At 37.2% G+C, this 26,900-nt stretch overlaps 2 protein-coding genes across 2 annotated transcripts; one reads left to right on the forward strand and one right to left on the reverse strand.

Annotated features, from left to right (window-relative positions):
* The first annotated feature begins 183 nt into the window (after positions 1 to 183).
* Positions 184 to 17,278, forward strand: nbn (nibrin). Its single transcript, XM_052578591.1, has 16 exons — positions 184 to 340; positions 1,538 to 1,659; positions 2,485 to 2,612; positions 2,952 to 3,111; positions 3,231 to 3,334; positions 3,464 to 3,581; positions 9,213 to 9,403; positions 9,904 to 10,001; positions 10,240 to 10,378; positions 10,749 to 11,090; positions 11,810 to 12,464; positions 12,584 to 12,646; positions 12,807 to 12,968; positions 13,071 to 13,184; positions 14,146 to 14,195; positions 17,014 to 17,278. Exons 1-16 carry the CDS (start codon positions 310 to 312, stop codon positions 17,042 to 17,044), a joined length of 2,508 nt encoding a protein of 835 aa, XP_052434551.1. The 5' UTR covers positions 184 to 309; the 3' UTR covers positions 17,045 to 17,278.
* osgin2 (oxidative stress induced growth inhibitor family member 2) lies at positions 17,090 to 26,531 on the reverse strand. The gene is made up of 6 exons (XM_052578592.1): positions 26,031 to 26,531; positions 22,813 to 22,905; positions 22,554 to 22,690; positions 22,212 to 22,403; positions 21,828 to 21,919; positions 17,090 to 20,862 (listed from the first exon to the last, which is right to left on the reverse strand). The coding sequence occupies exons 2-6, from the start codon at positions 22,877 to 22,879 to the stop codon at positions 19,581 to 19,583; spliced, it is 1,770 nt and encodes a 589-aa protein (XP_052434552.1). The 5' UTR covers positions 22,880 to 22,905; positions 26,031 to 26,531; the 3' UTR covers positions 17,090 to 19,580.
* Between the last annotated feature and the right edge of the window lie 369 nt (positions 26,532 to 26,900).

A 26,900-nucleotide genomic window follows, 5' to 3' on the forward strand; every position in this document is an offset into this window, starting at 1 on the left:
ATTCGCTGAAATGAATTGAGAGTTGAACCTCTCGTTTAGTGCAAGTTAGTACTTTATATTATTATTATTTTATTTATTTTTTCATTTTACTAACGTTATTGTGTGTTTATTATTTGGATATTTCGTGGGTGCAGACGTTTCTCTGTGGTCAGATTTTTGTTTTTTAAGTTAGTACTTTTATTTTGAAACTGAAGTTTCTTACGACGCACATGAAGATGTAAATGCTGCGCGCCAGTTCGGACAGTCCAGTCACAGCCACATTATAACATTCGATAACTATTGAGTCGATAGTAAGCGACAAGTGTTGGAATGTGGAAACTGCAGTCAACCGAGTCTGGAGGTAATGTTTACTGTGCAAAATGAGTCGGTTATTGATTGTTTTAGTGTACTGCGGCAGTAACGTTACGTTTCGTATAATCCAGATCAACTGTAAAGTAATAACAGTGCTGTTGTAATGTATCCCTACTTAACGTTTACATACAGCGTTTCTGTTTAGGGAACGACAATCCTTGGCCTTTTCTAAGGCTTTAACTGAGTCACAAATCGTCCATTTCTTTATTTAAACAGTGTTTTTTACTGTAACTGTTGTCATTCATGGAGAGGTTGAATACATCATTACTGTGTTAGGCTGTGTCATGACATTCAGCACGCTAACATCAGATTTTACTAGGTAAGGTAAGTTAGTGAGTGTTTGGTTGGTTTGTTCCTGGTCACGATTCTAGCTTGAGTTGAAATTTCTTTTTTTTTTCAGTAAGACCCAGTAGAAATGTTAGATAAACAGTAATCTATTTTTATAATGCAAATCAACCAGATTTAATATTCAGAACAGGCCTCTTGGTTTTAACCTTGTCACAAATGTCACCACTGACATTTTACATTTATTGTGATCATGTTTTACTATAAAAGACAGATGGCCCACACACACACACACCCACACCCACACACATGAATTAAAACTGGTCAGTTACATATTTTAAACTAATTTAAAAAACGTATACATTTTAAACCCATAATTGACCTAATTTAATTCAAATTAATTAAGTTTGGGTTGATGCAATGTTGCTAAATAATGCATTAATACAATTGCTCTATATGTAAATAATATTGATGCACACATCCTCATGCTCACACACATTCTGCAACTTTGAATCACTTAAACTAAGTCTGAAAAAGAGCTTGCTATTCTACCTCTTGTATTACATACACTGACATGTTAAGGCAAAGTTTAAGGACTTTATGAAAAGAAAAAGAAAAATCGCACTCATTTACCTACCCTCATGTTGTTATTGCTTTCTTTCTGCTGTGGAACAGAAAATAACATATTTTGAAGAATATTTTAACCAAGCCGTTTCCCATTGACTTAGAAGTGTAGAGATGTTCACATGAAATCAACACTGTTTTTTAATAATATTTATCGGCCAATTTTGTCTTATAATAATAGAAGATTAATAAATCAATTCCGCAAATTTCCAGGAATTATTATCTGTTTATGTTGGGATTCTTTAATGCATTCCATGTTTTTTTTCTGTTTCTGAAGGGGAAAGTATCGGTCTGCTGCCGGGTCAGGAGTATGTGGTCGGCCGCAAGAACTGTGAGATCTTGCTGTCCAATGATCAGTCCATCAGCCGTGTGCACGCCAGCCTCACCGTCACTGAGCAGGTGAGTAACTCTACTCCTGAGCATCTCTATATCATGTTGCCTGAGAAACAATATGAAGCAAAAACTAAGAAATAAGAAGCAAAGTCTTATGTTGCTTTAGACTTCCTCAAAGGCAGTGCTGTGGAAAGACATTTATTTATAGTTTTTTATTATTTTACTGATTACTTCGATCATGTGCGTCATTATTTCCCTTCCTCAATTTTACTTTGAATACAGTAAGTCATTCATGCTGTGAAAATACTTGTTAAAATTCAGGATGCAAAAAAATATATTGGTATTTTACTAATAACATCTTGGAAAGTTCTGAAAAAAGTCAAAACTGAGAATATTGAACATGTTATTAGGAATCTTTTAGTTCAATATACAATTATAGAGTAAATCTGAATTTTTGAGTCTGTTACACAGCTCTGTGTTGTAAATTTTGACCACTTGATGGAAAAGATGCTAATATGCTTTTTTAAAATCCAAATGATTCAAATGAAAAGGTAGCTTCAGTTATTCACTGTATTTTGAAGTACTGACTATAATGAGTCCATGCATATTCATTATTGCAATATACCATATTACCAAATAAAACCACACATATCTAGTTAAAGCTATTAAACTTGTTAATCCTGACACTATCAAATTACTAATCAAGCAATTCTGTCAACTTTATTTATTCTTAAGATGGTATTGCAGTCTGTAAATGAGCGTTTGCAGGTATCATGCTCTAGATGGCCCTGTTTCCTTCACTGCTGTATTTTGGATGATTATCATAAGTTCATAGTGGCTTCTCATCCAACTAGCTGACAGGATGTTTTCTTGTTTTTATGCTGTTGGCAGGCGGTCACTCTAAAAGACAGCTCTAAATATGGCACTTTCATCAATGGTGAGAAGCTTGCGACTGGTTCCACAAAGATGCTGCAGACAGGAGACAAAATCACATTTGGAGTCTTTCAGAGCAAGTTCAGGTTTGTATGTGTAGCTACGCATTCCTGTGTGTCATGTGAGGATGCTTTAGAAGCAGTTTATAGTGGTAAAGGAATGGTTGAGCCAATAATAATAATAAAAAAAGTATCCTCATGTTGTTCTAAAAACTTGTGGCATTATTTTAGTGCAATACAAACGAAGAACTTTTTAATTATGTACTGGTCATTTTTAGTTTTTTACTACAATGAATGACTCTTGACATTCACAGATCTTACATAGTTGCTCTCATTTCTCCGTGTGTGTGTTTTAGCATAGTTTAGATATTCACAATTTATATTTTATGAAGCTGATAATAATAACCACCCCTTTTCCTCACTCAGTTTGGTGAAAGAGTGTGTCGTGGTGTGTTCCTCATGTGTCGATAATGAAGGGAAAGCATCCCTCTCTCAAGATTTGCGCTCTATTGGGGGGCGACTTGTCAACACTTGGACATTTGACTGCACTCACCTCGTCATGCCCACAGTAAAGGTCACCATAAAGGTCAGGAAACCATTGACCACTTCAGCATATCATCTGATCCTGGAGTTATCTGATTAACTGCCAATGAACCTTAACGGTACACTTAAACATCTGCTGAATCGTTGTCTCTCTTTTTGCAGACAATCTGTGCATTGCTGTGCTGTCGGCCCATAGTGAATCCTGAATTCTTCAGTGCATTTAGCAAAGCTGTGCAGCAGAAGCTGCCGCTGCCTAAAGCTGAGAAGTATGGAGTGTCTCTGTTTCTCTCTCATTCACAGTTGCTTGCTCTATTCCATCTAAATAGCAGTAAGTTAATGCCAGTATTCTGAATAGACATTTTAGATGAGATGTTGCTGTGTTTTGTGTTGATCAGATTTAGGCCTCAGATTGATGAGCCCAGTCTGGCTAAAGAGGATGTTGATCTGACTGCACGACCTGAGAGAAAGAGCCTCTTCAAGGGGAAAACTTTTCTGTTTTTGAACTCAAAACAGGCAAGAGGGGATTTTTTTTATATTACTACTAAAATGGTAATTTATACCATCACTTTACATTGACGTTAGGACGGACTCCACCTCCAAAGTTTTTATTTATTTATTATTATTTAATAATACTTTTATTCAGGTAGTTACTAACTGGGCAAAGATTTCTTATTTCAAATAAATACTGTGTTTTTATTTTTTTAGTTTATAACGATCAAATAATCCTGAATAAAATGCATCTTGGTGTCCAGAAAATATTACGCAACACGATTTCTGAAGGATCATGTGACTGAAGACTAGAGCAATGGCTTCAGAAAATATAGCCATCACCGGAAAAAATTCTGTTTTAAAAATAATATACAAATAGAAAGCAGGTATTTAAAATCAAAATAATATTTCACATTACTATCGTTTTTACTTTATTTTTTTGATCCAATGAGTGCAGCCTTTGTGAGCATAAGAGAATTCAAAAATATTAAAAATAAAATTACAGACCCCATATTTTTTAACTGTGTTGTAAATATAAATGACAAAACGTAGATACATAGTACAATACATGGAACACACCGCATACAATAAATACAGTAATATGCTAAGTAGTTATAGTATAATGTTGCTTAATTTTCATGAAAAAAAAAAAACTCCATGATCCCAAAGTAGGCTTTATGTTGTTTTTGTTTTATTTTGGAATGAAATCCTAAGGCATACTGTCTTCTAGAGCAGGATGTATGAGCTGGTTTGTCTGTTGGCAGCTCACTAAGATGTGGTCTGTTCCACTAAATCCAAAGGAGTCCAAAGGATTGTGACATTGTTCTCTTACTTTCATATTCCTCATCACGTCACATGGCCAGTTATTATATAAGACAAAGATGTTATCTTTGAACCCAAATCTGTGCAGAAGGTTTTTTTTGTTCAACCCTCCCACAAACTGCTGCAGCTGTGTTTCAGACTCTTAAGACGTCTTCATCTTTGTTGACTTTATTTGTCCTGCAGTATTATCAGTTACAGGCACACTGACCTTTCTTAACTATTTCATGTTTTCTTTATCTTTGATCTGAGAAGTTAAAGTTAGACATGGCATCAGGTCTTTAATTATTAGGCCGTTATATACAGTGAAAAAGTTGGATGTCACATAGGAGTTCCTCCATGCTGTTTTATATTAATCAGGAAGTGTAAAACAGTCTAATCAGCTCAGAGGATGAGCAGACCATGAGAAGTTGAACAGCTGGGATATTCTCTGTAACCAGCAGGCTCATTTGTGAGTGAATGAAGCTACAGCAGTGCAAGGAGGTCACATCGTCATTCTTTTCTTGTGTCTTTTGAGTGTTTGATTTTTAGTAAATCAAGTCCAACTTGTTTTATTTCAGATTTTAGTTTAAACTTAGGGTTTTTCACCATCTAATAAAATATTTTTTGGTTTGCCTGTTACATAAAAACATTTTTCTTTTATTTAAAACAAAACAAAAAAGTAAGTAAATAAAAATAAAAGCCAGACTGTACAGAAAAAAAATAACTTGTTTCGGGTTAATGATGGACATGCACATATCTCCCAAGAATCTTGAGTGGAACAAATTAAAAGCTCTTACCATTTTTTCCCTTCTTTTTTTTTTTTTTTCTATTTTGTGTTTATTTTGATCTTTCATTTCAGTACAATCACAACACAATATATTTCAGTGTACATAATACTTATTACGATCACAAAGTGTTTTAACAAATACAGGTATGAACAATTACTTGCTGTGTTTTAAGTATGATTTGTACTTTGGGTTTGTTCAAAATAATTTCTTTTCCTTTTTTACAATTTTTTATAGTAAAAAAAAATAAAATAAAAATAATAAAAAAAAAAAAAAAAAAAAAAACAACAAGGGCAAAAAAATAAAAATAAAAATAGAAACTATATATATCCAGGGAAAGAACATGTGTCTTAGTTAAACTCAATCCTTAACAACCTCAGATGACTTATTCTATTCTCAAATGACTTATGGAAATGATTATTACATACATACACAAACATATTATTAACATATACATTATATATTAATCTTGATCTATTTAAGTATAGAAGCAAAATCTGATCTTCTTTCGGATACATATGCAACCCAATTCCTCCACTTTTCCAGAAAAACATCTCTCTTTAAGTTAACAAAAAAGGTAATCTTTTCCATCATATAAATCTCTATGATCACATCTATCCAATCATCTAATGTCGGTCTCTCTTGTTGCAACCATTTGCGAGTAATTGCCTTCTTACTGGCTGCTAAGAGGACGCCCATCAGATATTTGTTATCTGCTGCAGTAGTTTCTAAGCTAGCACAACCAAAATACAGTAGTTTGAATTCTAGAAGTATGTCTCTTCTAAAAATATGTTCAAGAGCATCCTGTAATTCTTTCCAATATTCCTGAATATGTAGGCATTCCCAAAATATATGATAATGGTTTGCTTCATTGCATCCACAGTTTCGCCAACATTTTGGAGTGTTATTACTGTATTTGGCTGTTTGTATTGGTGTTATAAAATATCTAATAATATTTTTCCAACAATACTCCTTCCAATTTAGTGACCTAGTTGATTTCCACTGAAATTTCCATACAATTGACCATTCTTCATCAGAAAAAAATATTCCACTTTCTGTCATCCATTTCTTTTTTATATAATTTGTAGAGTATTTTTTCATATTTATTAAGCTCTTGTATATCTGAGAGACTATCTTATATCTAATACCTGATGTATATGCTTTTTTAAGCAATTCTATTAGTGGATTAAGATTATCTTTAAATTTCCCTTTTATTTTTTTATCATAATAACTTCGAGCCTGAAGATATCTGTAAAAATCCTGATTTTCTAATGAGATCTTTTCCTTCAATACTTGAAAGCTTAGAATTACACCTTTCTCAATGATTGTGCAAAAAGAAGTTATTCCCTTATTTGTCCACAACTTGAATCTATTATCCGACTGATTTGGAGTGAAGTCTGAATCATAAGCAATCCATTTAAGAATGGAAGTATATTCCAATAATTTAAATTCTTTTATCACAGATGCCCAAACATTTAAAGTAAGCTTTGTCCATGGGTCTTCTAGCGTATCTATATATTGTCTTAAATTATTATCTGCTAATATTGCTTGTACAGGGATATTCTTTGTAGTATAGTTTTCCATATCCTTCCAAGGAGCATTATAATGTGGGTCACACCAATTCACCACTGTCCTAATTTGCGCTGCTGTATAATAGTCTTTTAATGAGGGAAGAGCCCACCCTCCTTTATCCTTTGGGAGCTGCAATGTTTTAAAGCGTACTCTTGGCTTTTTCCCTTGCCAAATAAAACGTGAAAGCAATTTATCCCACTCTATGAATTGTTTTCCGGTTATTTCTACAGGTAGGCATTGAAATAGGTAAAGATATTTTGGTAATACATTCATTTTAATTGCTTCAATCCTTGAGCTAAAACTAAAAAAGGGTATTAGATTCCATCTGGCTAAATCTTCTCTGATTTTTACAGTTAATGGATCAAAATTCTTTCTTTGTAATTTTTCTATATTTTTCGTCAAATGGATACCTAAATATTTAAATGACTTTGTATGCCATTTTAACAAATATGTATTTTTTATATTTACAGGGGGATTATAATTATATGAAATTATTTCCGTTTTATCAATATTTAATTTATATCCAGAAAGAGGGCCAGAACTCTGAAATTGTTTCATTAGTTGAGGCAAAGACTTGGTTGGATCTCCAAGATAAATCAGTATATCATCTGCATAGCAGGCTATTTTGTGTTCCACTCCTTTTATACTGATACCTTGAATTGTTTTATCCTGTCTGATGCTTTGTACTAAGGGTTCTAAATATAGTGCAAATAGTTGAGGTGACCATGGACATCCTTGTCTAGTGCCCCTTTCCAATGTAAATGATTTTGATAAATAACCATTAATCTTTATTTTTGCAGTTGGTGTATCATAGAGTGCCTGTATGCTTCTAATTATATCCTTGTGAAAGCCAAATTTATGTAGAACCTTATAGAGATAAGTCCAATTGACTGAATCAAAGGCTTTTTCAGCATCTAGACTTAGAATCATTGATTTTAATTTATTTTTCTTGATATAATTCATAACTTGCAGTGTACGCCTAATATTATCCTGTGTCTGCCTCTGACGGATAAAACCTGATTGATCTTGATTTATTAGGTTAGGCAAGAAATCCTCCATCCTTCTGGACATAATTGATGTGAAAAGTCTATAATCGACATTCAATATTGATAAAGGTCTATACGATCCACATTCTAGCTTATCTTTGCCTTCTTTTGGAATAATAGATATAACTGCATCCTTCCAGGATGGAGGAGCTATTGCATTCTTTAAAACCCAATTAAAAGTGCGGACCAGAATAGGTATTAATTCCTTTTGGAACACTTTATACCACTCTCCAGTAAATCCGTCCGGTCCTGGAGATTTATTAGATTTTAGTTTAGTAATAGCCTCTTTTACTTCATTTGCTGTTATTTCTGCTATCAGTGTTTTATTTTGCTCATCAGTAATGGTAGGTAACTCCAATGTATCTAAAAAACAATCAATCTCCTGGTTCCTATCTTCTGGCATTTTAGAATATAATTTTTTATAATACCTTTCAAAAGTATCATGAATATTTTCTTGTTTGGTTTGTATTGTATTGGTAATAGGATCCTTGACTTTGTATATAGTTTGATCTGCTTGTTGTTTTTTTAATTTCCATGCCAATATTTTCATAAATTTAGATCCATTTTCGTAATATTTTTGCTTAGAAAACATAATTTTTTTCTCTATTTCTTGAGTATACAGCATATTAATTTCGTTTCTTGTTTTCTTTATTTGTTCTAGTATTTTTGGGGTTTGCTTGTCCTTATGTTCTTTTTCTAATAAATTTAATAGATGCTGTAATTTTTTTAACTCCTGTTGTCGAGTTTTCTTTTTAAGTGAGGCTAGTGCTATAATTTTACCTCTTAATACTGCCTTTGCAGCATCCCACAGTATGGGGGGTGTGACCTCTTCATTATCATTAGTTTCTAAATAAGAATGAATCTCATTTTTAATACATATTTTAAAAGAAGGATCATTAAGAAGATTCGAATTAAGTTTCCACAAAGTATCCTTAGATTTATTATCTAGTTTTACTGTTAGGTAGATTGGGGCATGATCACTAATATCTATCGTTCCAATATCACAGCTTGTCACCCTGGTCCTATCTCTATTAAACATGAGGTAATAGTCTATCCTGGTGTAGACATTATGTGGAGGAGAAAAATGTGTATAATCCTTAGTATTCGGGTATAGATCTCTCCATACATCAATTATGCCAATATCATTCATCAATGTGTTAATTTTCCGATGGATGGGTTTAGAAAAAATAACTTTTTTGTTTGAAGAGTCAAGCTCAGGCTGTAAATGTATATTCAAATCACCTCCACAGATCAATATTCCTTGTGTTTCAGAGGATATAATCTGAAAAATCTTTTGAATTCCCTTCTTTTTTAATAGCCAGTAGGATTCAGTTACTTCAATTTAGAAACTTGCAGTTTCATTTTCTATCATGCTGATTTTTGTAATTAGGTTAAAGAAATATTCACTATAATCCGAGCTGTTATCACTGATGTTTTGTGTATCTTTTCAGATGAAGCGTTTGAGTCAGGCGGTGAGTTGTGGAGGTGGGGTGAGCCAGCTTTTGGACGAGGGCTCTTTGCCCATTTCACTCTTGGAGTCAGGCAGCACCTGTGTGGTGGACATGACATCAGGGAACTCCCAGGCTCTGATCCCTCCAGCCTTCAAGAAGTGGGGGGATTCTGTGGCCCAGATTCTGCACAGGTGTGTGTGTGTGTATCTTTGCTCATGCCCAGAATTTTCTGTCAGTTCAGACAGCTGTACTGATTGTTCTGAGCATTGAGTAATACAGTGAAGCTGGTGTTTAGTTTGTGCATATAGTCAGGTCTTAAATTGGGCCAGAGCAGTCCGTAACAGTACTCCACAAAAAAAAAAAAAAAGAAAGTTGAACAAATTATCACCATTTGTTTGATGATTGGTTGATTCTATTGTGTATGCAAATGTGTTTAGGTTTTGTTTGTGGCAGAACACACATTTCTGCTGCATTAGTACAAGAATGCTTATTTCTTAAAAAATATGAAATCTATTTTATCAAATAGAATAAATTATATATATGTATAGTATAAAATGTACATGTTATTTTACATTTATTATGGAAAAATATATTTAATGTTTTGCTTATGTTTTGTTTTAGAGCTATCCGAGTATTACTGCAGGAATCAATAAATTCTGTCTTTTCTAAATGTTTTATCTTTTTCACATAGAAAAGGCTTGCGCTTTATCACTGAATCTGAGATTGGATTGGCTGCCATTCATGTCAATAATAAAACATACTGCAATCCCTGCTGTTCTATGCAATCTGGTGGGTTTACACACACTTACACACACATCCGGTGTAGATGGACTGTTCTAGGTCATTACTCTTTCTTAGTACTGTGTTCAGTGTTAACAATGAGTGCATAACAATTACTATGATGACTATTCACATGATGACTGATTGTACTTTAAAAAAATATGTTTTAAGTGTCCTTATTGATCCTTACATGGCAGCGTCTCTGAACAACTCGACACATGAATAATTTCTCCTCCCTTCCTCACAGAATCAGTGAAAGTGAAACCCGTCATAGCTGCAGCAACGCTTTCTCAGAACACTGCTGTCGATGAGACGGCACTCGCGGCACCTTCCCAGAATATCACAGCCTATGTGGTCAACACTGAACTCTCTCAGGACCAGAGCAGGTAGAAATCTGTACAGTGGATCTTACAGAATAGCTTTCTTAGGTGGTAGACACCTAAGAAAACAAAAACAAAACTGTAATCTCCATACAACTACCTCAAAACAGCAATCACACATTTTTATTGGTACAATTTTATCAGAGTGCTTTTTGTGTTTTGAAATGAGCTAAACTGCTACTTTTAGTTTATATGTATGATATATCTCTGAGTTATGTATTTGCAAGCGAGACAACAGAAACACTTTTGCTATGAGTAGAGTAATCCATTAGTTCAATGTTGTTGTTTTTTAAAGCCAATCAATACACAGACCACATCATTTCTTCTACATTTAGTGATATCAGTCAGTGCAAGTAGTCATTGTTCACATTTGCAGGGTGGTTACAAGTGGGATCAATACAGTTGGTGAGACTCCAGAGAAGACACTCTCCAAACACAAGGAATCCACACTGTCAGCAGCAAACAAACCCTCATCCTTCGGCCCAGAAGCTTCCACTACTCGCATTGTCAATGAAACCGTGATGTCATCTGCAAGCTTCAGCGTGGTTGAACCCGAGAAGAGGATGAAGAAAAGTTCTGCTTCCTCTGGCAGGGGGCGAGTTGATCCTGAAGGTTCTGTGAAATTGACAGCACCTCCGAATGCCAGCACCACACTAAAACGGTCTCCCCAGAAACAGGCAGCCCTCACAAACTTCTTCCAGCCTGCCGGCAAGAAAAGGCAAGTCTAATGCCACTCTACATCACGTAAGCTTTAAAGAAAAAAAAACATATACTATTTGAAACTTTCTATTTTGATATATTTTAAAATGTAATATTTTCCTGTAAAGGCTAAGCTGAATTTTCTGCAGCCATTACTCCAGTCTTCAGGTTCCTTCAGAAATCATTCTAATATGCTGATTTGCTGCTCAATAAATATTTCTTCTTATTATCACTGTTGAAAACAGTTACATATTTCCGTGAAAATGTGATACTGTTTTTCCCCCTTGGGAGACTGGAATTCTTGAATGTTTTAAAAAAAAGTTATTTAGTAACATTATGAATGTCTTTACTGACATCCTTAATGCATCCTTGGTGAATAAAAATATTTATTACTTACTGACCCCAAACTTTTAACCAGTAGTGTAAGATACGTGAAGCACACACATCTAAAGCTGATACAGCTGCTCGAGTAGAATAAGCTTTTGTAGTGAGATTTAAAATGAATAGTTTTATTTATTTATTCAAAATTTTAACATTTTTTTTTCTTTATTAATATAAATATATAATGGCACTGAAAAGTGACATACAAAATGATGCATAAAAAGTCATGAAATCAGATAAAAGCAATACCAGGAGAACAGGGTCATGTGACAATATTTGTAGTAGAAATGTGCAGGATGTGGGACTTTAGTCACCGTTTTATTAGGATTTATGAAATAAATTTGTTTATGGTGGCAGGCCACGTGAAGACGGTGCCAATTCTGTCCAGTCAGATGCCAAACTCTCCAGAAAAGACAGTGAGGTTAAAGAAGATGAGATCCAGCAAAGTTCCTCTGCCAGTAGATCTCACAAAACCTCACATACAGCCCAAAACCAGCACAGCTCAGTGTCACGATCTGAGTTCAGTGCCAGTCTGGTTCAGGCTTGTGGGTCCAGTCAAAGCTCTGGCAGCAAGAAGAGAAAGGAACCAGAGCAAGACTCCCCATTGGCCCCCGAGAAACCTGCAGAAGTCGCTGATTTGGATATGTCACTTGAAGAGCTCGAGTCCTTAATGTCCGATGAAATGGATGAGCCTCTGCAGTCCGCAGCTAATAAAAAACAATGTCTTGAGCCAGGAACGAACAGCAGAATCAATAACCCACAATTAACGAAACAGCAAGAGGACACTGAGTCCAAAAGCAGAAAAAGCTCAAAGAACCAGCAAAGCAGTGCCAACAATATTCAGAACTTGCAGTTGGACAGAACAGTCTCGGCTGCAACAAATCAAGGCTCTGAGAGGCCATCAAAGAGGTCATCCAATCAAACGCCAGATCTGGAAGCGCAGAGTTCAGCAAAGAAGGGGAAAAGACCAGAACTTGAAGATGTCAAAGAAGAGGAAGTGTCATTTGTTGTGGTACAAAGACAGCCATAATTTTGTTATTTATATATGTGTGTTTTTGTATATGTTTTATATTATATCTTGTCTGTTTTTAATCAGTAGAACAGCTAGTTCCTTGTTTGTTTGCCTTTCAGAATTCAAGGACCAAAAATGGCATTTCACAGCATTGTGAGCCTGCAGTCCAACAGGAAATGCAGGTGAGAGGTTTTAATACAGCTGCTGGTTGTGAGTCACGTTGACCTACGCTACCTAAAATATCTTTTCAAGGTTTCAGAAAGGTCATGATCACTATGTTTAATTCCCTCTATGGTTCCCACTTGAGTACAATAATAAAGTAAAATCTCTGTTCTTCTTAAGGCTTCAACCTCTAAATCTGAATCTGCGAATGACCCTGAACTGCCCAGAAGGCTCCTACAGGTTCAGTTCATGTCCCTGACTGTGAGCACCTCTTCCAGATCAAGACCCGGTCCACTGCAGACCCATGACCCTAATGACAAGAATGTGAAAAGGTTCCGCAAGGTTAGAGGATGCACACTTCAGTGATGCACTGTTTGTTTATCTCTTTATGTGTCATTTTGAATGGCTGTTGGTTGATGTACATGTATCTGTGTGCGTTTGTAGAAAAATGTCCCTGGATTTAATGGGCTGCCCAACATTATCGGAGGCTCGGATCTGGTGGCTTACAATCGCAGTAAGAACTCTGAACTGGAGGAATGGCTCAGACAGGCAGCAGAGGTGAGCGACCATGGAAACAAGGAAAGTGGTTGGGGAGGGTTGTATATTATATTTACATCATCAGCCTGATATTAGTCATGTATGTGCACATAAATGAATTGAACACTAGTAACGGTAAGGTTTTTTTTATATTGTTACAACAAAATCTTTCAACTGAATTTTCTGTTCATCAAAGTATCCTGGAAAAAAAAATGAATCCCACAAAAATGTTAAGCAGCACAATTTCTATAGGATCATGTGACACTAAAGACTGAACTCATGGCTGCTGAAAATTCAGCTTTGCCGTTAGAGGAATAAATTCCATCTAAAAATGTATTAAAGTACAAAAGTTATTTTATATTGTAAAAATATTCCACAATATTTTTGCTTTTATTGTATTTTTTAATGAAAGAAACTCAGCCTTGCTGAGAATATGAGACTTCTTTCAAAAAGAAATATGTAGATTCATTTCTAAATAATAGATTTCCTCACTGAACCCCACTGTATTTGTGTGATCTTTTCCCTTAATGTTGTAGCTTTCACATAACTATTGTGATTTGTGTGGAATGTTAAGGACCCTAGATAGTGGGTTGAACATCAACAATGATAGCAGGGACTTCTTTTTTTCGGAAAGCTAAAAGCAACAAATAGAAGAACGACTGCGTTGTCTTTCACATGCAATGGATGCAAAACTGAAACCTGTAAACCTGCACCGACCATCCACCCTTCTTTTGTCTATTGCACTTCATTTTTCATATTTTAGTGGTATTTCTAACTCTTTATCAAAATGGGCCATGTGAATATGAGGAAGTTTTCCTTTATTAAAATGTAGACTAGCAGTGACTTCATCTAACTCCAGTGCATTCACCTCTGATGAAAATGCTCACATACTAGTTGTTGCTGACCCTTGACATGTTGAATACTGTTATGAACACAGGATTTGTGTTCTCATTTCTGGCATTCTTTCTTTTTTTTTCTTTAGGAGGAAAAACGGAATGAACGGGAGGAGATTTTGGGAGATGATTTGTTCAGGTATGCAGTTTGTGTACTTTTGCAGGAAGTAGGGCATAAATGGATAAATGAAGGGAATGGATCAAAAGGCCAGAATGGACTGAATCGAATACAGTGACGTCAGCACTTTTAATGCTCATTTGAACGCTGACTGATCTTGTTTGATCCCTGTACAATTCTCATCCTCATCCAGACACTCACCACCTGCCTAAACTAACAATACATTCAACAAGACACTGACCTTTAACCCCAGAAAATCAAGGCTTACAATGAGGCAATAACTTTTGTGAGGGCTTAGTCTGCATTGGACTGGCTGAGACCGGTTTCTGTTATGCACTGAGGCGGGCAGGACAGAGAGACGTCTGGTTCCCAGTATCGTGTCTGGTTTTGAATCTTCTGTCAAACAGGTGCTCAGATATTTTGGTGGTAGACTTGCACAGCTTTGACATGCCAGTATTCTGACTTTGTAAAGCTCCACTCGACCGCAGCAAGTTTCTTTCTTAAAGTTAAGCACACTTTTTATTAACTGAATTCATGAACTCATCAGCTGTGTGATTTGGCTGTTGATGAGCTGCTGGGCCTGATCCACCAGTGTCACGGCATCACGCATGAGTTCTTGAAGGGGGGGCTTTCTCCTTTTAGCAGATCCTTCATTTTCATAGAGCACGCTTGGAAAGTATGACGTCAATGATTTCCCAACTGCATTTAAGTCATTGTTAACAGTTCAAGTCACAATGGGCTGCGAAGTCCTGTGGATATATCTAACAAGCTCCTGCTGTTTAAACACACAGTGATTAGGACAGAAAATACAGTAATGGTTTAAGTTAGTGGTCAGTGCCCTGTAAGAGAACTTCTTTAGTAGCTTCGCTTATATCAAAGATATTCTATCTCTATGAAGAATAATTAAACACATATCCAGACAGCAAACTTCCAAACACTGTTGTTGAAATATATTCCAGTCCACTCAAAAAGTTTGACACACACACAACACTGTTTGGAAGTTTGCATTTGGATATTGGTGTAGGTACTCTGAATAAAACGTAATCCTTAATGAATTCTTGTTTTTGGGGGAATGTACACATTTTTTAAGTAAAAAAAATAAAAATATTTATGTTTTGAGGGTCTGAAAACTCAAACTTTTGAAAACTGGTTTCAAAGTGCACGTTTTTAAAAACTATGCCGTTATTGTCTCTGTGTAAACTATAAAAAGGCAAATTTGTGAAAACAGTGCATCATGCACGTACGTATTACATGTTCATGTAGTATTTATTTACGTTGGCAACTACTGGCCTGGCATAAATAATGCTTTGTTTTAAAGGTCCCGTTTTTCGTGCTTTTTTGAAGCTTTAATTGTGTTTACAGTGTGCAATATAACATGTTCATGTTTAGCATGTAAAAAAACAGTATTTTTCACACAATTCACCTATCTGTATACCGCTGTTTTCACTGTCATAAAAACGGCTGATGACTTCCTTGTTCTATGAAGTCCCTCTTTCAGAAATATGTAAGGAGTTCTGATTGTGCCAGCTGTTCCTGTGTTGTGATTCGACACCAGCTTAGCGCAGGCTGAGATCCTGGTAACGCGATTGGACTAGTTTTGGACTAGTTTTGAGAAGCAAGTGAACAAACGCACCAACTTAAATAATAAAATACACTTACCGGTTGTGGTCCATAAACAACGCCTTCTCCAGACAAAGAGGGAACTGCTCCATTTTTCAAGAATAATCTTTGTGTGAATCCGGCATTAAACTGTTTGAGATTGAGAAAGTTGTCCTCAGCAAGCTGTCCTCAGCAAAATGTGCTGCACATAGTTTTACATGTGGATTATAATTTACGGGAACCGAGTTAAACAGAAATTGTAACCATTGATCTCTAAGTACAGCGTCCCTGGGAAGCCCAAACAAAGGTGATTGGACTCCTAGATGAAAATAACAGCGTTTCGACGACATGGGGACAAACACAAACGCAACTCTTCCTCTTCTCCGTCGGAGCGCAACAAGACCACGCCCCTTTTTTTATGTGTTCCTTTGGGCGGAGGTTAGTCAAAAAACTGTTTTAGTGATGTCATTACTGCAGGAAGTAGAGGGTTGTAGTACAAACGGGTCGTTCGTTGTAGGCGAATTCTGTTAAATTAAATATCTCGCTTGGCATTGAACTTTGAGCTTTAGAATTTTACAGATATTATTTATACTCTAACAACAACATTACACACTAACTGAAGTTTAAAACATGGGATCACAAAGAACGGGACCTTTAAGTAATTTTTCGGTAGATCTAGGATTTACGCTCACAGAGGAAGAAGGTTTAGGTCATGTCAAGCACAGAATTGTTGCCTGGAGACTGAACCTGGCTAACGGGGGACTTTCAAGTGCTGCCATTTCTCCTGCCTAAGCAGAAAAACACACACTCGAGCCCTCAAATATACACACAGCCACGACCGTGCGATTTGTCCATCACAACTGTTTGATCTCTGAATCTGCTCAGCCAGTCATGCATGCAGTGGGAACATCACACAGAAAATAAAAAGAATGAAAAGAAAACACTACCTCTGTTTTTCCAACGTCTTGTCCACCTCCCTCCCTCCCCCAGGCTAATGAAGTGTCCCAGACATGTTTTATGGAAGGGGATGTCTGGTTTAATGACTTTTAAACAATGTCTGATTTTTACAGCATACCAGTTTGTATCAATTCGCTCAGTTATTCAATCATTCAGACACTGGTTACTTATTGTCACCGTAGGGCAGGAATGTTAAAAGCCTTTGTGGGAATGATGGTTGGTCTGTATAAATTATTTGATTTTTGGTTGAATTTGTTTTTTTTTCTCTCTCTTTTTCTCTTAGGTACAACCCTAGACTGGCAAAGAAAAAATAAAAGTTTGTAGTGCTGCTATCTGTGAAAAGATGCAAAGCAAAACACTTTTCCATTTTTATGAGAGATTTATTGGTCTATAATAAAAAATACTCTGTACAAAATCCATATGTATATATTAAAAGTTGAAGTTTTACAAATTTGAGCAGTTGTATTTTGCCTCCACGCCAACAATACATCACCTTGTGAAGCAGCTTTGACTGTCCTGCATTTAATTAAAGGACTTTACTTCTCACAGTTCTGACTTGTCTTATGGTTTTGGTTCCTTCAAGTGTACCTTCAAGTCTTTTGATGATATCTGCTTTCTAAAGTATCTGTCACTCCACACAAAGATTGCCTCAGCAGTCTAAACTTAGAATGGCTGAGGTGAAAACTTAACAATGCTAGCTCTTAAGTTATTTTAGTTAATATTTCAAAGCAATAAAACATTTATTTGGCACAGAGTATGAAGTAATATATTTCACCATTGAATACTGTGAAATACCTAGTCAAAATTTCTAAAACACAGCACATTGGATTAATCAAAATTTTCTCTAATGCAGAACATTGTTTTATCTATTTTACTTAAAATTACCAAAATGACTAATAAACACCAAGAAAATGAAAAGGTACTGTATTTCAAAGGTTTGGCACTTGTTTTATGTTACAATGAAAGAGAAAGGTTGGCTCATTATTAGCTCATGAAGGTTTTTGAAATTGTGTGCATATTAATATACATTGTGCGTTAAATGGCATTTCACAGCAGAAACATTAAAGCAGACTGCAACATAATCTTTACAAACTATGCCTTCGGCTTAAAGGTGCCATAAAAATGCTTCGATACAGTATTTTAAATTGCTCTATGATGTCCCCAGACTGTGTATATGCAATTTTATCTAAAAATAAACATCATTTTTTATAGCTTGTTGAAATGGCCACTTTTAGGGTATGAGCCAAAATGCATTGTTATTTGTGTTTGTCCCCTTTAAATAATAATGATAGGTAAAAATTGATAGCCTGAATGCACTGTAAGTCGCTTTAGATAAAAGCGTCTTCTTAAAGCATACATTTAATTTTAATTTTTAATTTAAATGAAAATGAGCTGCTGTCCCTGCCTCCGGAGCTTTAAGAGGTCATGCTTGCAGGCATACCGGTGTTACACTTCACAATGCTTCCAAATGCAATTTTAACTACCACATCCCTATTTACGATCATTCTGGTAGCACATGAAGGCAGCATTAGTGGAAACGGGCATAGACAATGGTAGCTTTAGCAACAATAGCCTTACAGAGAGACAAGAAGCTATTTTGGAAAACAAAATTTGATGCGTGATGATTACTTTGTCAGTAGTCCGGATGTTTGCCCACAAAACATTAATATCGATCCCTCTTTCAGAAGCAATCTTTGCATAACTCCAACTGACCCTCGTTTGTGAGGCAGTCCGGTGTAAAATGTTAGCTCAAAGTATAGGAATTTTCAGGGGGGGTTTTTTCTGTAACATATCCTTTGGAAATTTCCACCATGTCCTCAGCGGTCTATGGAGACTCCTATGTTCATTGGTGTATCACAACGCACAACACTTTTAATGGCTCTTCGGCAGCACTGACATGGTTCCTCCAGCAGCTACAGCAAGAGAACAGTAATGGCAGACTGCAGCTTCTCACTCAAGGCTGTGTATATGTTAACAGGGCAGAGAGCATTACAAATGGGCAGGACTTTCACCGACTATGTCATCATAGTAGTGAGAAATCTGGAACTGCTAGTGTGGAGAGACTGATGAATTGTTGGGATTATAAAACAATGAGTGGGTGCATTTTTACCATTATAGGCTGGTTGTTTTCACACACTGCAGCCGCAGAACTGTGTTCAAACACCTAATAAAAGTGATTTTTGCATTGAATGGCACCTTTATGTCATCTGCTATTTTTGGTATTGCTTTCTTGTACTCATTAGTGCAAGCCTCCTTGACCTAACGTGTGTTCGCACTGATAGAGATTATATCAGAGATTCTGAGCTGTTGGTGTTTAGTAGCCATTCCTACTTTGCTCTGTATCCAACTTCGTGACAAATCACTGTGCTTTCATTGGTAGTTGCTGCATCTTTTAGCTCTGCTAAACAGTAAATTCTCAACAGCAAGTCTGTTGCTTGTGACAAAATCTCTTAACAATGCTTGGTTGATTTGTTGCTACAAAACACTGTCAGTATGATAGGCCCTTTAGGCACTGCAATTATGACTGAAATATACGCTATCTATGATGTAGTATAATGTAAGAGCAGGTAACATATTACAAACAACAAGGCCACTAACAGCATTTGAAAAAACAATAGGTGAAGGACACTCCATGACACTGACATATTGGCACATTATTCCTGGCCAGAAAAAACGTATTTTGTAAGTCAACATAAGACACCATTTTCCTCCGATCGTCTGCTCATTTTTATAAGTGTACTTTCTCTTGTAAGTTGTAGGAAAGTTGTAATTTAATTAGTATTCACTGCATACATATAAAAATGAGATGTATTCCAAGACTCACATCATGAGGGACCTTCTCTTGAAGCCTTAGACAAATCCTCCTCCCCCACTTCCTTCTCTTCCCCATCCTCCACACCCTTCTTCCTCTGTGATCAATTTCCTGTTCTTTTCAATCCTCTGTTTCAGCCTCTTGTGCAAACAGGTAGCAATACCAAGAGCACCACCCTTTAAGAAACGTACAAAGTTGTCACCAACAAGGGGTCCCATGGCAAAGAGCCCAGGCTCAGCTTTGCACTCGAAGGTGTAAGGGTTTATGTCCATGGGATTCTGTCTGCAGGAAATTGGCCTACTGGGGTCCAAACCAAGGTACTGCCCTTGCTCCTTCAAGAAAAACAAGTTTGGATAGGTCCCGATAAGAACTAGCACCATAGAGACTTTGAAGACTCTAAGGACACCATTGGATCCCCTCATCACACAGTGCATGTCAGGCTGGAAGGAGAGCACACAGTGCTCAGGGAAGCTGGTGTAATCAGGGAACAATGATGGACTAGGAGCTGTGTGATTGGCAACAGGGGATGCTGGGTAAACTTGGGAACACATCATGTGGTAGACCCTGTGATATTCAGGATAAAGTGTCTTTGGCAACTGTTTGAAGATGAGACCCGGGTCATCAGCACGCTTGCGGAATGCATGCAACACAGAGACTTTATGGTTCAGGGCACACAGCACTGCATCGGCTGCACTAAGCCCTGCCCCCACTACCAGCACAGGGTCAGAGGAAGGGCCCAGTTTACCGTGACAGCTAACAGCTACCCCAAGGTCACGTACACTGTGGAACACATAAGGGAGATCCTCCCCCTCTACTCCCAGTCGAGCTGGAGAGTCAGATGCCCCTGTTGCTAAGACAACATTCTCTGCAAATAAGATAAAAGGGACATGAGTGTCACCATGGAGCTGCTGGTAGCCCCTGACCTCCCAGAGTCCTTGTGAAAGTGCATGGGAAACCCCAATACTCTCTTGCACTCTTTCTTTGCCTCTTTTATCTTCATCCTCCTCCCCAGTATCACTACTTCTACTGCTTTTCTCCATTCCATTTTGTAACTCATTGCTAAACCCATTTACCAATCCATTCTGACAATTCTCAGTGCTGTTCTTATTGCAATAATCAAACCCATTTTTCACAGCATTCAGCTGACCGTTGACTGTGTTCTTTTCATTCACTTGACTTTTTTCATGACTGCGGTGAAGTTTTTGAACAGAGGTGACATAGGTATTGTCCACAAAGTTCTTCTGGAGACCCATGAGCTTGACATAATTTTTGTAGTATGAAGAGATTTCATCTGGAGTGGCTCGATCATTGGACACCGACCTGTGAGAAAAGCCAATAACATACATAACCCATCCATCTCAGATCTTTCTTTGATGTTTGCAAAATTGGACCACATTTTCTACTTGAGAGGAATCCATCCTCTTGATGTCTTCAAAAAACACTAATGTGTAAAAAACACATTTATGTGTCCAATCCTGCTAAACTAGGCCCACCTTCCTGCAGAATTTAGTTCCAACTCATTCTGACACACCTGTCTAAAGGTTTATAATAGTCCTGAAGAACTTGTCTGCTTCTGGAAGTTTAGGCTGCAGACTTGTTGCCTCACTGCCTTGTCGGGCAAGGACTCTGCGGGCAGGGTTTGCACTCGAAGGCACCTCATAAAGCTGATAGGTTTTTAAGGCAGCATAACAGTTTAATGATCTACAACATTATAGTGCAAACTATGGTGAAAAAAAGTAAATATTGAATTACTATATTAGAGACAAAGAGCATTTAGGCCATGCCCACACCTGGGGATTAAACAATCCAATGCTCTTCAGAGTCAATGGAGAGGATTGGATTGTTTTCCCTCTGGTGGAGGGGATTATGACGAATGTCGCTAGGTCTCCATGCAATTTGTTTTGCTATAAGTAACATCAAAAGTGGAAGAATTTGGTCAGGAACACATATATGCACAAACAGACCACAACCACAACATTCAGGCACCATCTTGATTTTTGGATTGTAGGATTCCAAAGGTCATAAAGGATACATCTATACAGCTTTCAAAAATAGGTAAATTGAAGCATCTCAGGAGACAGGAAGTAAAGCTGATTCCTACCTTTGAATGCATCCTTGCATGCATGCAGCATTTTCAGCTTTCAGACACAGCCCTTGACAAGCTGGTTCATGTGTGTTTAATTAGGTTTGGAACCAAATTTTGCAAGAATGAGGCTCTCCAGGAGCAGGACATGACACCACAGTACTATTAGAAGCTACCATCAGTTATCCTCCATAGTACATACCTCCTTTTGCCTGAGGTCAAATCTCTATAGTTGACTCCTGGTAACTCCATCCATATTCCAAGACTAATGGTCAGCATTGAACCTTCCATTGCCTTGGAGACCAGAAAGAGTATATTTTGTCAGTGGAGGATATTTAGTAAAGAAATATTGTTAGGGTTGTAAATTCAGGTTTCTACACACAATAATGTAAACTGTCTTGTCTAACTAGTATATCAAAACTCTGACAACAATATTCTAACCTGAGATAGTAGGAAATTCTTAGCTATGCCATAGAAACTACTCAAAGCTAACATGGCAGTTCGAGAAGCTATTATTATTGAATCAGTTTTTCAGCTTGTACAGTTGTGAGAGGCATTGACCAACTATCTCAGAGAGGTCACTAACGTGCCAAGCACCACCAGGTGTAGCTTTTCCCAAGATCAGATGAGGAATGTGATGTTTCTTTTCCATCCTCCACTGCAGTACAGAGGGGAACTCATAGCCCAAATCTGCATTTGGATGAAGGAGTGTGTCGAAGAGCACCGCCACAGGGTTTCCGGAACGCCCCTCTAAACCTTCGCAAAGAAACTCCAAATCCTACAAAAATACACACTGGTCAGCTTGTTTATTGAACATTTGACTAACATTTCTGATTTACTCCATTTTAGATTTACTCCACAATTTTTACGCCCCACAATATAGCTCTAGGTTAAACTTTGCAAGCTGTTTTGACACTCATCTTTTTACCTGTTCAGTGATGGAAAGCTGCTTGGCTTCCTGTAGTTTACGGAAGAGGATAGGGTTTGGGTGCACAGCCATTGGATCTAAATAAGGAGTATACCCACTCAAAAGGTACGACAAGCATATACCAGAAGGACCGTTACCTGTGAAGGGGAAAATTGGAGAGACTGAGGAATGTTATATTGGAATCAGGATTGGTTGATGCTGTGAATACCATTTTTTCAATAGTAATCAACCTGAATACATTTGCTCCTTGTTGACTCACCAATGATGACTACCGGCACAGTACGAGTACAGTCCCTTGGCACAGAACCTTCTTCTAACAGAGGCATAATGGCAGCCAGAATTAGAGCTGGCACTGATAAATACAAAATAAAAATAATTATATCTCTAACTCTTAGCATATTACACTAAATCTATGTATGCAGGTATTTGCTAAAATTGCTTTTGTATAAAACATATTTGTTGTGATGTTTGCCTATTATCACTTGCCCTGATAAGTTGATTCAAGGGGTCATATGATGCAATTTCAAGTTTTCCTGTCTGTTTGGAGTGTTACAATCTTTTTATGAATAAATAAGATCCCTAAAGTTGCAAAGACTAAAGTCTCAAACTCAAAGAGATTTTAATAAAAGATATTATCATCCCCGCACTCCTAAAATGTCATGTTTAAATACGCCCCCACATGTCTATGTCACTGCGTGAGAAAATTAGCATAACAGCGCCAAAATGTTTACGCAAAGAAAGAAGGCGTAACTTTGTTTTCCACTGTAGTATTGTTGTTGATGCCGCCGCTATGTTATGGAGACACTTTGTGTTTCATTGTGAAAGTGAAACTACTTTGTTTAGCATTCCAAAAGAGGTCACACCTAGAAATCAGTGGTCAAGTTGTATTAACAACACTTTCCCAGAACAGTTTAACCCAAATATTCAGATGTGTGCAATGCATTTTACGGAGGACTGTTTCCTGATCCTGGAAGAGTAGACTACAATGGCGTCTATGCACAAAGGCTGTTACTATAATGTGGGCAATTCCAATTTGCAAGGACAGTCTGGCGCTTCTGTCTCACTGTCTGTAAGTATGTTTTCATATTTAAAGAATTCGCCACTGTTGAGACAAAAGCGAGTTTTGAGCAATGTATAGTAGCACTTGTTGTTTTCTCGTTTCTCCGATCACAAATGCAGACATGGTTTTATGTTTACACGGCACAATACGCAACACGTAAAAAGACAGTATAAATCATTCTTCTCAGTAATTATGTTCTCACTGGATGCAACAAATGCCTCGTTTATAATAGGTTTTATTGGTTTGGTCTCATCGCTCTGGAACACAGCATCACAGTTTGGTAAGGGGCTTTACATTTGGTAACATGCTTAAGGTATTCGGCCAATTACAATGTACTGGAAAGCTGGCCCATCATGGACACCTCACTTTTCAGAATGATGAGCTTTGATAAAAATCAACGCATTTCAGAAAGGCGATCAATAATAAACAGTATGTGGAATATGTTTTAACCTTAAACCACATATACACATTGCATTACACCAAACACACAAAATAATGTTCATTTTAGCATATCTTTTTAATGCACAACAAATAGATGGTAACAACTTGTGATACCCTGCAAATTATATTCAAAGTGTTTAAACTTTATTTTAGACTGTAGATAAGTTTGTCGTTGTTTTATTTTATTTTGATGTGTTGTACAAGCTATTTTTGTACATTAAAGTGTTGTAACCATAGAACCAAATTAACAGTAATTTCTTTCTTTGTCATATCTCATGTGCAAAAGGTCTTAATAACAAAAAAGTAATCAGCTATGTACACAAAGATAGCCTTGCTCAGACACAGTGTCCTGCTGAGCTAATGCTAGCATTAGCGCTGCCACTGCTTCCTGACAAAAGCAAATCATAATCAGTTTTATGGAGTGAGGCAGTGTTATCCGAGCACACTCATTGTCACGACCTGATGGGTGTAAATCCCCCCTGATTACACCTCAGTTCTGCCTGTAATCCATGCTGCCCCTGTTTATGTTTTTCAAAAAAGTGGGCTTGGCATGCTGACAGTAGGCACATTGCAGCCACCCATCACAACCTGTTTTTCTTTGACCCTGGTTGTTTACACTTTTCAGAGAGAGTGCGCAGAATTCCAGGCATAACCGGGAGTGAGGATGGTGGGACTGGGTTGTGGAAAGGGAGGAGGGGAGCGTTGGCAGGGATTGGAACTGGCATTTCCACCCCACTGCCCCATTTAACAGTCTCCAGACCACATTCACAAGGGGTACTCATATGAGCTGACTAGCCCCTTGTTTTTCCACACTCATTTCTCTGTTTTCAAAAGAGGCTAGATCCTCATACCATGTATTACACAGCTTGTTTCTGACTGGTCAATCACTGGATTCAGTGGTCAAATATTTCTGAATAATAAAAAACAGTATAATTGACTGCTGATCCAGATTTCCTATCTGCGCTTGAGTTTTGATATTTTAAAGTTGTTGTTTTTTTGTTCTATTATAACTGCATTATCCCTTATTTATTTAACAAAGCCAGTGCCAATAAAAAAAAATTATGTTCCAGCTGGTTTAAGTTGTTGATAAAAGTATAATAAATAGAATTGAGAATTGTTACTCTTTTGTGATCATTTCCTCCATTATTGACATTAGAAATTCAAATCCCCATATTCAAGCTTTTTAAATTCTTAAGACCCTGTTTAATTATCTTTATCTATGATGGGAAACTAAAACATAGTAACTGTGTGAATGTACAATACAAGTGTGAAGAGAGTTGTACAGCTAGATTTGTGTGTGTGTGTGTGTGTGTGTGTGTGTGTGTAGTCTAGACAGTGTTATCAGTCAGACTAGACTAGGTGGTATGTCAGTATGTATACAGACATGCACGTGTATCTGAAAGCACGTGTGTTTGCATGATGCATAAGGTAAACGCCCCCCAAATAGTAGATTCGCACTGAAAAGACAACGTCAAACAAGGCAACCGTTTAAAATAATTTCATTTTTGAACATTTTGAGCATTAGCCTATTCGAAATGCAATAACTTCAGACATCAACTAATGGTGTAACAAAGTTACCATGTAACCTGCTCTGAATATGCGCATCACAAGAACGTATATAGGCTAAATTAGTTTCTGGATTTATCTGTATGGCCTGTGTACATTCATAGACATGCATCATATCTGCACCTGGGGCTCGTGTTGTTAACGGCACAAACATGGAAGGCTAGTTGTTTCAATTCTTCCAAGTAAAAGCTTAATTTTGCCTAGAGATAAAATGACAACAGTGGCTGTAACTTTATGCGGCCCGGTGTAGTGCTAAAACGCGTGTATAAACGAGAAGCTTTAGCTGAATATAAGAAACCAACATTGTGAAAATGATGTTTGATTTTAATCTGACACAAATGAGGTCACATCTACAGTCGCATGTACTGTTTGGAATATTATTGAAGACATTTATATAATAATGTCCTTACCTCCAAACGAAAAATCTTCAGATTCTCTGTTTTTTTCAGATATGCGTATCTCTAGAAGGCTCGGGATGCTGCACGCTGTATAAATAGTCCGTATCCCTAGTGGGAGGATCCACGCCGAGTCACAGGATGACACAGAATACTGATTTTCTAAAGATGCTGCTGACTGTTTTCTGGGAAATCGCCGGATAATAAAGATGTACAAATGATGCTGAAGTTTGGAATAATATTTAAACGAGGTAACACGTCACTGAATCATTACGTTACTCCAGAGGCGCAGCGTGAAAAAGCTGCGAGGCTCCATCCAGCATCATCCACGCCTCGTGCCGCACCGGCAGGCATGCAGAGCGAGCCCAGATCCGCGGAGTCTGCCGCGCGCACATGGCATCAGAGAAATAACAGCACGCGCTTTTCTCGTTAAAAGGGAGGAAACTCAATCGATCGATCGTTACTCGATATGCGCTTCAGCTATACAAAATTACATTGTCGGTGCATGTTTATTTGGCTTAATAATAGCAAAAGTGCCTTTTATATAGTTTTATAACTACACCTTTGGTTTGCTGCAGGTTACAGTCGCCACTTGCGTGTTTTAGCCCGAAGCACTCGATCGCTAGATTAGGACAACACAATTGGGCTACAGTCTCATGTTGATTGAAATAATTAAATTACTCTCATATACGTAACACTGAGTCCTGTTCAGTTATGTCAGCTAGATGCGATTCTGCACCCAGTGAATATGACAGGTCTATTGATTGCTCTGTGATGGTTCAGAAACGCACAGCACGTGTCACTGTGACCACCGGATGGCGTAATAGTTCATGTAATACAAAGTGTCCTATAGTCTTAATTAGAGTTCCCTAAGAATGTTTCAGT

This window comes from Carassius gibelio, chromosome B16, assembly GCF_023724105.1.
Source record: "Carassius gibelio isolate Cgi1373 ecotype wild population from Czech Republic chromosome B16, carGib1.2-hapl.c, whole genome shotgun sequence".
Classification (NCBI taxonomy): domain Eukaryota; kingdom Metazoa; phylum Chordata; class Actinopteri; order Cypriniformes; family Cyprinidae; genus Carassius; species Carassius gibelio.